The 12,748-nt window shown below is 42.8% G+C and overlaps 1 protein-coding gene across 2 annotated transcripts in view; it reads left to right on the top strand.

The window, feature by feature from the left end:
• Positions 1–12,748, top strand: part of trpm4a (transient receptor potential cation channel, subfamily M, member 4a) — a 43,734-nt gene that overhangs the window by 14,397 nt on the left and 16,589 nt on the right. For both annotated transcript variants that reach the window (XM_061748566.1, XM_061748567.1), the window contains 13 exons: positions 624–860; positions 1,769–1,871; positions 3,202–3,320; positions 4,608–4,895; positions 5,061–5,162; positions 5,293–5,421; positions 5,602–5,731; positions 6,913–7,058; positions 7,310–7,422; positions 7,515–7,622; positions 7,709–7,755; positions 9,734–9,966; positions 10,116–10,231. In XM_061748566.1, coding sequence (XP_061604550.1) covers positions 624–860; positions 1,769–1,871; positions 3,202–3,320; positions 4,608–4,895; positions 5,061–5,162; positions 5,293–5,421; positions 5,602–5,731; positions 6,913–7,058; positions 7,310–7,422; positions 7,515–7,622; positions 7,709–7,755; positions 9,734–9,966; positions 10,116–10,231 — 1,871 coding nt within the window. The remainder of the gene's footprint in view (positions 1–623; positions 861–1,768; positions 1,872–3,201; positions 3,321–4,607; positions 4,896–5,060; positions 5,163–5,292; positions 5,422–5,601; positions 5,732–6,912; positions 7,059–7,309; positions 7,423–7,514; positions 7,623–7,708; positions 7,756–9,733; positions 9,967–10,115; positions 10,232–12,748) is intronic.

Below are 12,748 nucleotides of genomic sequence, written 5' to 3'. Positions count from 1 at the left end.
TCGTAGTAAAAGAGTGCAAGGACTAGACTGACCTGACAACTGTCCAGACCTATCTTTCACAAAATACAACAATGGAGACCCCGGATTGTTGAGCAAATTAAGTTCTACGTGAAGCAAGAATGGAAAAGAATTCCATCCACAAAGCTTCAACAATTAGTGTCCTCAGTTCCCAAATGCTGGTTGAGTGTTGTTTCAAGGAAAGATGTTGTAACACAGTAATAAACATGCTCCTGTCGCAGCTTTTTTGGAAGGTGTTGCAGGCATCAAATTACAAATTTGTGTTTTGCAAAAAACAACAACACAATCAACTTGATCAGTTTGAACATTAAATATCTTTGTCATTGTAGTTTATTCAATTGAATATAGATAGAATGTGAGTTGCAAATCATTTTATTGTTTTTATTTTTGTTTTATACAGTGTCCCAACTTCATTTGAATTGGGGTTTGTAGATGCATGAAGCACATATGCAACTTTAATTATCTTTGAGTGTACAGCATTTTAACCCTGTAACAGGTTATTGCTATTTCAATTATTTCCTACTGAAAAATTGTCTCCAAATCCAAACATCTTGGAGGTATGAATCTTGAAATGAATGAATTGTGCATGTGTGTTCTGTGCGCAGAGAGTAGCTACATCTCTGAAGAGATCTACACCCTGGCTGGTTCTTGCTGGTACTGGTCCAGCTGCAGACTTTATCAGCGAACTTCTTTTGAGTCTTGCCTGCATTTCCATCGGCCCGACCTCCCCATCAATAGAGGGTGAAGTTGTGGAGTATCTATCAGATATCCGTGACATGGTCCGCGACAAGATCAAAAGATACTTTGAAGGGGAAGCTGACCTGGAAAAACTGGTGGACACTGTGAGTTAGATTGCGCTCACTGCTGTGTGTCTGCCTATCTGTACAGAACAGTAGTGAACGTCTCTAAAATCAACACGAGAGAAATCTTTACAATTGCATCCTCATTAAATGTAAAATACCGTACTTAAAATGAGACATAATTTTCACTATTTAAAACAGTTCCCAGCTGACTTAATAAACCGAATACTTTGTTGTTTAATTTTACATTTGATGGGTGAGACTCCAGAAACCCTACTATTTGTATATAAACAATTAAAATGCACAATAAAATGTAATTAAAATGTTACTTCCATCCATCCATCCATTATCTGAGCTGCTTATACTCACAAGGGTCGCGGGAGCGCTGCAACCTATCCCAGCTATCATCGGGCCCTGCCTGTGTGGAGTTTGTATGTTCTCCCGTGCCTGCGTGGGTTTTCTCCGGGCACTCCGGTTTCCTCCCACATCCCAAAAAGATCAGAATCAGAATAATCAGAATCATCTTTATTTGCCAAGTATGTCCAAAACACACAAGGAATTTGTCTCCGGTAGTTGGAGCCACTCTAGTACAACAGACAGTCAATTTACAGAACACTTTGGAGACATAAAGACATTGACAAAAACAATGCATGGTAGGTTAATTGAAGACTCTAAAAATTGCCCGTAGGTCTGAATGTGAGTGCGAATGGTTGTTTGTTTCTATGTGTCCTGCGATTGGCTGGCAACCAGTTCAGGGTGTACCCCACCTCCTGCCCGATGATAGCTGGGATAGGCTCCAGCACTCCCACGACCGTTGTGAGGATAAGCAGCTCAGAAAATGGATGTATGGATGGATGTTCCCATTCGAGAGACTAGACATGACTTACTTAGATGACTGTAATCAAACATTGGTTAAGTCTTTTTTTTCCCCTCTCCTGCTGTGTATCCAGGCTCTGAGTATTTACCACAACAGAGAGCTCATCACTGTTTTCCATGGGGAGCAAGAAGGACTGTATGATTTTGATACTATCGTCCTCAAAGCCCTGGTTAGAGGTATGTACAGTACATGGGTTGTAATGAAGACACAAACTTTGTTTTAGGATATTATTGGTTTAAAAAAAAACAGCTTTAAGGGAACACTCTCGCATATTGGAAAAAGATTTATATAGCGCACTGTACAAACAAACCAGTAGTGGCAGTTTGGGGCAGTTAGGGGTCGTGTTGTTAATTGAAAAATATATTGGTTCATCTATGCAAGTTGCGTTGACCCTCACCGAGTTTACAAAAATGAGTAGGAAGAACTATATATTTATTTAATCATATCCCTTAATGTCCATCATTTATATTCTATTATTAACATATAGTTTTACATTTAATGTATAGCAATAATCAAAACTTCAAACTACAACACAATGCAATGGGAGCTTATAAATTCCAAATAAGAAATATAATTAATATCGATCAGTAGCAATACATTATACAAAAACACACACACACACACGCACACACACACACTATATGCGTATTGATTTCCAGAGGGTAAATTCAGGTGTTACAGCAAATAAATCCTCGGGCTGGGCAGGGACTGGCTGCATTGTGGGCCCTGCAGGTTTGGGGGGCGTCTGGTCTGGGCCCGATCCCGCCCCTCGATTGATCGGGTGGGGGTCCTCAGCCTCCGTGGGGCAGGCACACCAATTATAGGACACTTCTGTCAGTCTTTGTGCATGGTTAAACGGTGTCAATTCACTTGCATGTGTCCGTAGGCACACACCCCTAGGACTCTTTTGCTGGGTGTGGGGCCACTCACTGATTGCGACAAATAACTCAGGAATATGCGAATTGCTTGGGCATCCCCTCACTCACACTCTCGTCCTATAGACTGTTATAATTTATATAGTCAATCTCACCACACTTCAGTTGTACAGCCAGGTTCGCGACCCTTGTCCTTCATGCTTCTTCTCCTGTCCTTGTCCTGTGTTATCTTGTCCTGTCCTTCCCTCACAGGGTGTAGCACTACAGCCCCATGCAACACTCATATCTAATGTTTCATTGTTGTAGATAATGTAATGACTTACTTTTCTCATCCTGTTTATAATTAGTGCTTTGTCTTTTGTCTTCGTTTCTCTCTCCACTCTAGAAACTTTGTTCTGTTCAACTGATCGACTCTGATTCTCAATAAACATCAATTATAATACTAAGAAACCACAGCGGCAGCTTAAAAATTCCACTGTGACACAGTGAAACTGTTCCAGCATAAAAGGGATACAGATCCTCCATTCTGCTTGACCTAACAGCCGAACAGGACAAAAAAAAAAAAAAAAAAATAGCATGACCTTTCCCTCCTGGTGTGTGACATTGGTATCTGTGTGTGTTTTGTATCAAGCTAGTAAACGTCTGTCCAATGATGCCAGCGAGTACACTGAAGAATTGAAACTGGCCGTTGCCTGGAACAGAGTGGACATCGCCAAGGCAGAACTCTTCACTGGAAACATACAGTGGACGGTCAGTGTGACTCGATCTACTGGCACTTGATTGCACTGTTGAACATCTTAGTACTGTATGTAGACACACAGTAAATCACAATTATACTGTATGTCTGGTGTAAAACATGGGGTTGTCTATGACAGTGGTTGTCAAAACTTTTACACCAAGAAAATACTTAGCTCTCCAAGTACCACCAGCCTGACTTTCAAATCCAATAGTGTAGTAGGTGAATGTGTTCATAAAAATCAAGGTAGAGTTTTTATTCCTAATAAATATATTTTTTAGGAATTCAAGATACACAGTTTGACCAGTAATTTCATAATAATATATTTTGTAAACATTTAAACAGGCTGATGCATAGCTACAAGTAAACCTGCTTACTGAAAAAGAAACACAAATGAAGAGAAGCATTTCTCACACAGATAAGTGGTCAGAAAAAGAAGGCAAAGTCTTTGGCGAAAAAGGTAAAGGTACACAGTTGCTCCCTGATTGTGTGGGGCTTTTCGGCTCTCGCGATCAGGAGGCTGTCACGATATGAAACTTCCCTTTTTTTGGCTCTGCTTGTACCACAACAATACTCAATTGTGGACTTTGATGGTTTCATTTCATCATGTTTTTTAAAAGTAAATCTGCTGGTTTGTCAATATGTGCCGTGTGTCATATTTTCTCAATGGGTTGTGCCTTTTGCTGCTGCGAGCACGGGCCTCACCAGCGCTCCCACAGTAACCACTTTCAGCACCTCTGCTTGGCTCGCTCTTGTCTTCTTCAATTATTGTGCCTATATCACGCTCTTGAGCCACACGTGTCTTTGCAGGCTGAAGCCATGCTGATAGTTTGTTCAAGCGCTTCATTGTTTCGTTTTTGCGTTTAAACCTCTACTCTGCATAACTTACTACCGTGCGTAACTCAAATGTTACGCGCGGCGGCTTCGACGTAGGAACCTGGATGAGCAGTAAGCTATCGACGAACAGTTGATTTTTAAACAAATGATTACTGTCAGCCGTTATCACGCTAAAACAACATTAAACTAGTACTGTACTGTATTTCCTGCAACTGTCAGCCTTCATGTTTCTAATGGAGACACGAAGGCTGACCCATCTCTCTGCTTCCTCTTTCCTCACAAGCACGGGAAGCGCAGGCAAACTCCATACAGAGCGGTCCGAGCCAAGAATCAAACCCCTCTGACTATGAGGCAGACATGCTAGCCACACGCGACACCGTGGCACCCTCATTTAAGGGGGTTTCCTTTTCTTTTTGAGCAATGTTGTTGTGACATTTACTGTATGTTTGTGATTGTATTTTCAGTATGAGGACCTGGACGACGCCATGACAGATGCTTTGATCAATGACAAGCCTCAGTTTGTGCGCCTCTTCTGTGAGAACGGTCTGAACATCCTGGACTATCTGACGTACCAGCGCTTGGAGAGCTTGTATCGCTCAATTTCGGACAGCACAGTGGTCTACACTCTGCTCCAGGATCATCTGAGTGACCGTCAGAGCCTGTCTGGATCCCTACCTAAAATAGGACCACTAAATAGGTCGCAGAGTGCAATGCCTGGGCTTGCTTCAGCTCAAGAGCTTAGCCTATTTGAGGTGAGTTCACCAAAACAGGCATCTTAAATCCATCTTCTGCATAGTCATTGATAAAGTGATTTCTATTGGCAACATTAAACAAAGGTTTGTGTTGTGAAACGGCTTATCAATCCTCATTTCATGAAATTATGATTATAATACTGTTTTTTGTTGTTGATATTGCAGGTATCACGCGTGTTGCGAGACCTGCTGGGAGATGCTTGTCAGCCTTTCTACTACGGACCCCTGGGTCTAGACCCCAAAACCAGCAATCGGAAGACGCTTAGAGTCTGTAACCAGCAATCCACTAAAAGTTTCAATTTCTGTTTTAAAAGGGGTCATTTTTGGACAAGAGCGAGAACAACTGTCAGACAGGAATTAATACTATAAACTAACATCTCTGTTGTTTTTCTTTCAGCAAGTCATCAAGTTGTTGCAGGGTAAATGTGCCTACCGAGACCAACACTGCCAGTCTCCCTGGGTAGCACTCTTCATCTGGGCTGTCCTGCAGAACCGCAGTGAGATGGCTATTTACTTCTGGGAGATGGTGAGGCCCCTAAAGAAAAAATAATAGGAATAATATTTTGTATGATCATCAATATGGTCAACCCCCTTTTGCTTTTGGGCCACATAAATTGCATCTAGTCATAGCACAGCTGTGCTGGAAGTCATTTTTCATGTATTAAATCATTTACTGACCATGACCTGTATCTCTGTTCCTGGTCAGGTGGGGGAGTCAGTGCTGAGTGCGCTGGGTGGCTGTAAACTGCTGAGGGAAATTTCTAAGTTTGAAAGTGAAACTGAGATCAAGGTGGCCATGAAAGATCTGGCGCAGAAGTTTGAGGATCTTGCACATGGTGAGTCAGAACATAAGCAGCGTATGATCCCACTGGCCAAATAAAATTCCTCCATTAAGGCAATAATGGAGCCTAAGTAGAACCTTACGGTGTTCTAATAGTTTGGTCTAATCTATCCAAGTTTACCTTTTGGTTCATGTATAGGGCTACCAGTGATTTTGGGTTATGCACTGTATACTGGGTTCTCCCACATCCACTTGTAACAGTCTGGTTGAAATGACTCAGTTTTGTGGGGGCGGAGTTCTGTCTCATAAAAATGATCCCGTGCTTGCCCTGCACCCTATACTACAGGACCAATGCCGGTATGGCCTTTGTTACCATGACGACCGGGGGGGGGGGGGGGGGGGGGGGGAAGCTAGCGCATTGCAACTAGGCAAGCAACACCTATTTTGAATTTTGCCATTCAGCTCCTTGTTAGAGAACAACAAGTTGTGCAAAATGTAGCCTACTGAAACACTGAACAGTTGGACATATGCATTCAAATGTTTAGAGAAGGTCAAATTAATTTCACCTGTAAAGGTTATAGTGCATTATAGGTTCATCCTGAAACTTAATAGAGTATTATATGGCGTATCAGGCTGCTGGGTTAGCAGCACCTTGACTGCAGACTAAAGTAGGAAAAAATAAACTGCTCATTATACCCTGTATACACCCCACTCAATTCAGGACAGGCACCACTGAGCACCTCTTTTAACAACCAGCAAAAAGTGGCTTAAGGAGCAGGACTGTCTGTCCTTCCTTACAACCTTGGTTAGTGTACACTGCAGCAATGCTCCCAGTGGACTGCTGGAATACACTTGTTTATTGTTCCATCCATCCATCCATTTTCGATACCACTTATCCTCAGTAGTGTCGCAGGTGTGCTGGCACCTTTCTCATCTAACACCCTCAAATGGCCGCCAGCCAATCGTAGGGCACACACAGAGAAACAACCATTTGCACTCACATTCAAACCAATTTAGAGTACTCAATCAACCTACCATGCATGTTTTTGGGATGTGGGAGGAATCTGGAGAACCTGCAGAAAACCATGGGGAGAACATGCAAACTCCACACAGGTGAGGCCAGATTTGAACCCGGGTCCTAAGAACTGTGAGGCAGATGTGCTAACCAGTCGTCCACCGTGGCGCTCCTAGTCAACATGTAATATTTAATATTTATATTTTGTGTGTGCTGTTCAGATGTCTTTGGAGAGTGTTACCAGAGTAGTGAGAGTCGCTCCTTCAACCTCCTGATAAGAGTGTCTCCTGTGTGGCTTGGAACTACATGTCTACATATGGCAACTGTGGCTGATGCTCTGCAGTTCTTCAGCCACGATGGAGTACAGGTTGATTCTTACATCACCAATTTACTTTGTTTTTTTTATGTACATCGTTTAACCACTGCACTACATGTGTTTGTCAGGCTTAGATACAAGTTACATTAAAGATTTCATTTAACAGTACATATAGGACAACCAGTTTTGTTAGTCAATGATGTGTCTAGGTAGGGGTTACCTTTTAGAATAACAGCACTAAATGTCATCAGTGTATTATTAGTTTTGAGTGGCTTTGGTAAAGCTGCTGTTCTTGGATGTAGGCATTGCTCTCCCAGATCTGGTGGGGCAGCATGGACAGAAGTACTGAGGTCTGGAAATTGGTGATGACCTTCTTTGTGCCCCCCCTCCTCTACACAGACTTAATCAACTTCAGGTCGGTGTTAGACTATCTTCACTATTCTTCATGCTATGATGGCTTGGTTGCGATGTTTGTGAGGCAGATTTTAGCCTGGTTTGTATTTACAGGAAGGATCAGGAAGACGTGTGTAGTCCTGTGGAGGTCCACCACATAGAGACTGACAACACAGAAGGAAATGATGCTACAGTCTTCTCTTTGGAAGAAATTATACAAAGGTAAATACAGTAAAATTGCTCCAAAAAGGAATTATGTTTGAAACACTCATTTCCAAATTGTTGATAACTTGTTGTGCACTTAATAGTGATGGCGATGGTGAGGAGTTCAAGGCTCTCAAAGAAAATCTGAAAGGTGGGTTTTGATCACATATTGTGTGAAGATGCTTTATGGTGGATTGGGACAGGAAAGAAGACATTCAATTTTAACATGTGCTAAATCCCCTGCAAATATATGATTCCTAATGACTAACCAATACATCTATCTTGATGCTGTTTAAATTTGTCACCTTTGCGTGAATTTAGCTTTAAGCAAGGAGAAGGTGGTCCCTAACTTTCACCAACTACTTGCTCCTATTCCAGAGCCAGCAAGACACTCTTCCTGTTCCAATTTATGGATAGCTGCCTATTCTCACTTCCTGCTATTCCCAGGGCTGGAAACATCTTCCTCACAAACTGTGCTGGGAAACCTGTATACCCAACCTCAACTGGGAATAGCCAAGTCTGCTTTGTTTGTCCCTACACTGCTCATGAGGTCCAAGTACTTGGTGGCTTTCCTCTCATAGCGCTCCTTGTATCTGTCTTCGCACGTCATTGTCAGTTCGATCAGGACAATCCTCCTTGCCTCTTCAGACCATACGACCACGTCTGGCCTCAGTTGTGTTTGCTTAACCTGGGGGAAGAGTTGTCCCCTTCCCAGGTCCACCCTCATCCTCCAGAATTGTGCTACCTCCAGGAGGATCTTTTTAGTCTTCTTGGGACTGGTTTTTTTTTCCTTGTCTGGTGAACTATATACAGTAAGTGGTTAATACCTCATCTTTGGAGGTTTTTTGGTGATGGAAGGGTGTCATATACTGAACAGAGCAGAAAAGCAATGCAAAAAGGCTTCACTTTCCTCTTGTGCTTCAAGTTTCACAGCCCTAGACCTGCGCCTTTCTTCCTCCAGGTGTCGGACCTCGGCTTGGATTATCTCCCACCTCTGCCTGGGGTCTCCTTTTCCCCACTGCTGGAAGTGGGCACAGTCAAATAAACTTTATAGATTGTCAATTGCCACATGAGCAAACCACGCTGGTAGAGCCAAGTCTTGAACTTTCCCGTTATGCCTGGATCAGACTACAGGATTTTAGCCCTGTTATTGGCCTGATTTGCTATTGCGGCATTTTCCCAGATCAGGCCTGACATATTTTGTCGGGAACGACAAAACTTCTTGTCGTGTGACATAATCCCCAACCAACGATTCGGCCCTACGACGGCAGAATGAAAGGTTTAGCTTGTTTGATTATTATTATATTTATATATATCTTCCATGTAGTGTGACATATCAACAACAACCCTCCGACATAATGCCTTGACATCGACCTTTATGGTCGCGTATTGCAACTGGCACATTGCCTGCCTTCCTCGCCATTGTCAACATTTATTCACACACAAACCAAAAATGTTGAAAAACAAACTTTATTGACAGAATGCTGATGTGTTTACGTACAAACGTTAGTGCTAGCACTAGCTCGCCACAGCTTGCTCAGGGTGCAGTGACATCAGACCTTACACAGAGATGCGTCGTGCCATTTCCGTAGGTACTTATTTGGGTTTTCCTCCTTTGATGTATTGTCTCCACCCGGACATGCAGCTGGAACTTCCTGGTCACTTTTCTACTTCTGATCACCATGCTTCCTAAATTCTTTCGGTTGAACTTCTTCCGAGCTAATGTTGCCAAGTCATCAAATGCCCTCAGGATCAAAAATCCGAAGTTATTTACTCATTTCATCACGGTGTGTGCATCAATGAAGATGTCATTCATTGTGCATTATTCTGTTGCAATGGTTTGAAAACAGTGAGGCTGAGGCACACCTCATGTAGCAGTTTGAGGAAAAAGAACTATAATTAATAAACTTGCAGACCAAACTGCAGCTGTGAAAGGCTGATTTGATAATTTTTATAATTTATGTGTCAGACTACAAACCAATGTAATAGGCTCAAAGATTATATAACTTTCACAATGTGTGGCCTATTTTATTTTTTATGCTTGGAGGCCGACTGTAACTGAATGTTTTTTTTTTTAGTTCCCACCTGGTATTTATTCTCGTTTTACGGCATTTATCTTTTCATTTCAGCCACTTCACCATCCAAAACTAGGAGACCATTCATTGTGTCACGGTGGGGACAGTTTTGGTTTGCCCCTGTCACATCCTTCCTGGGCAACGTGCTGATGTACTTCCTGTTCCTCTCCTTGTTTGCTTACGTTCTGTTGGTGGATTTCAAGCCCCCATCTCAAGACGGCCTGTCAAAACTGGAATTTGTGCTCTACTTTTGGGTTTTTACCTTAATATGTGAAGAGATTCGACAGGTCAGTGGTTAAGACACAAGCTTTCACACATGTACTGTACAGGTCATAATTAAAAATGCGCTAAAGTCTCATTTTAAGAGTTATATCAGACAAACGAACATTACTAATTCTCAAAGCAAAGTCAAACTCTCAAGCTCTTTGGTTTACAGACCGTCTCCATGGACAACAGCTTTGTGCTCCAGAGGATGAAGAGTTACATCCAGGATAAATGGAATAAGTGTGACGTCATAGCTATCACACTCTTCATTTGTGCTCTGTGTTGCAGGTGATAAAAGTTTTGTCGATCTTTGTCATTTATATCCTTGTACAATGGAACCTCTCAATTCAAACACTCATGAGGTTTTACTATTTAATCAAATTGTGACAAATGACAGACAATGTATAGCCTTGCAATCTAAATGACTGGCACATAGTTTTTTGTGGAGCCGTGGCCAAGTGGTTAAGACCAGACGCTGCCACAATCCCTTTGATCAAGGCACCAAAATGTCAGGTTTATCCATCTAAAGGATTAGTTTTTAAGATTTTGCATGGAAATTCTACACCACTACAAAGGTTTTGTACGTCAGACTCTCTGCGTCCTCCTGTATGGATACTACAGTGGTATTAAAGGAGACATAGTAGGCTTTTTTCCCATAATTCAATCCAGTTCCAGGGTGTTTTAATAAAACGTGTGTGACATGCTTTTGTAAAAATCCCAAGGATCAAGCATTATAGCACCTATTACACATTATTGTCTCGTTGAAAGCAGTCCGTTTTTTGTGTCTTTTTAGATCTTGAGAAAGCCTATGACAGGGTACCCAGAGAGGAACTGTGGTACTACATGCGAAAGTCTGGAGTGCCAAAGAAGCATGTTAGAGTAGTACAGAACATGTATGAGGAGAGCAGAACAATGGTGAGGTCTGCTGTAGCTGTGACAGAGGGGTTTAAGGAAGAGCTGGGACTTTTTTTCTACCCTGTCTCATGCAAGTGAGCGACTTTATAGCCGCCATCCGGGGATGGGGCATGAGCAAGGGACGAGAGTGGCTTATGCTTGCGAGAGCAGAGGCGAGAGTCGTTTTCTTTTCCTTTTGGCTTGCCCCGTCAGGGGTGCGCCACAGGGCATCATCCTTTTCCGTTTAAGCCTATCTCCTGCATCCTCCTCTGTAACACCAACTGCCCTCATGTCTTCACTCACTATATCTATCAACCTTCTCTTTGGTCTTCCTCTAGCTCTCTTGCCTGGCAGCTCCATCCTCATCCCTCTTCTACCAATACACTCACTATCTCTCCTCTGGACATGTCCAAACCATCGCAATTCCTCTCTCTAACTTTGTCTCCAAAATATCTAACCTTGGCTGTCCCTCTGATGAGCTTATTTCTAATCCTATCTAACCTGTTCACTCCAGGAGAGAACCTTAACATCTTCATTTCTGGCACCTCCAGCTTCCTGTTGTTTCTTCAGTGCCACGGTCTCTAATCCGTACATCATGTCTGGCCTCACCACTGTCTTATAAACTTACCCCTTCATCCTAGCAGAGACTATTCAGTCACATAACACACCTGACACTTTCCTCTACCGATTCTAAACTGCTTGGACCTGTTTCTTCACTTCCTTATCACACTCCTCATTGCTCTGGACTATTGACCCGAAGTATTCAAATTCCTCCACTCTCACTCGCTTTTCCCTGCAGCCCCACTCTTCCCCCTCCACCCCTTTCATTCATGCACATACAGCATATTCTGTCTTACTTTGGCTAATCTTCATTCCTCTCCTTTCCAGTGCATGCCTCCAACTTTCTAAATGTTCCTCCACCTGCTCCCTACTTTAACTACAGATCACAATGTCATCGCCGAACATCATGGTCCATGCGGATTCCAGTCTAACCTCACCTGTCAGCCTATCCATCACCGCTGCTAACAAGAAGAGGCTCAGAGCTGATCCCTGATGCAGTCTCAGCTCTTCCTTAAACCCCTCTGTCACAGCTACAGCTGACCTCACCATTGTTCTGCTCCCCTCATACATGTCCTGTACTACTCTAACATGCTTCTTTGCACTCCAGACTTTCGCATGTAGTACCACAGTTCCTCTCTGTGTACCCTGTCATAGGCTTTCTCTCGATCTAAAAAGACACAAATGTAGTTCCTTCTCACCTTCTCTGTACCTCTCTGTAACGTCATTGTGTGACTCATTGACTTTATTCCTCTATAGTTCCCACAGCTCTCCATATCACCCTTATTGTTAAAAATCGGCACCAGCACACTTTTCCTCCATTCCTCAAGCATCGTTTCATCCATTAGAATTCTGTTGAACAACTTGGTCAAAAACCCCACAGCCACCTTTCTTGGATGCTTCCATACCTCCACAGGTATGTCATCAGAACCAACTACCTTTCCATTTTTCATCCTCTTTAGTGCCTTTCTAAATTCCCACTTACTAATCACTGCTACTTCCTGGTCCACGACGCTTGCATCTTCTACTCTTCCTTCTCTCTCATTTTTCTCATTCGTCAACTCCTCAAAGTAGCCTTTCCATCTATCCAGCACTCTCGTGGCAGCAGTCAACACATTTCCATTTCTATCCTTAATCACCGTAACCTGCTGCACATCCTTCCCATCTCTATATCTCTGTCTGGCCAGATCTTTCTCCCCTTCTCTTGTGACCAACCTGGCATACATGACAACATAAGCCTCTTGTTCGGCCTTTGCTCACTCTACGTTCGCCCTACGTCACATCTCCATGTATTCTTGTCTCCTCTCCTCTGTCCTCTCAGTGTCCCACTTCTTCTTTGCTAACTTCTTTCCT

Source organism: Phyllopteryx taeniolatus, chromosome 16, assembly GCF_024500385.1.
Source record: "Phyllopteryx taeniolatus isolate TA_2022b chromosome 16, UOR_Ptae_1.2, whole genome shotgun sequence".
Lineage (NCBI taxonomy): Eukaryota > Metazoa > Chordata > Actinopteri > Syngnathiformes > Syngnathidae > Phyllopteryx > Phyllopteryx taeniolatus.
Note: the sequence above shows the minus strand (reverse complement) of the source record. Positions and strands in the feature narration are given on the sequence as shown.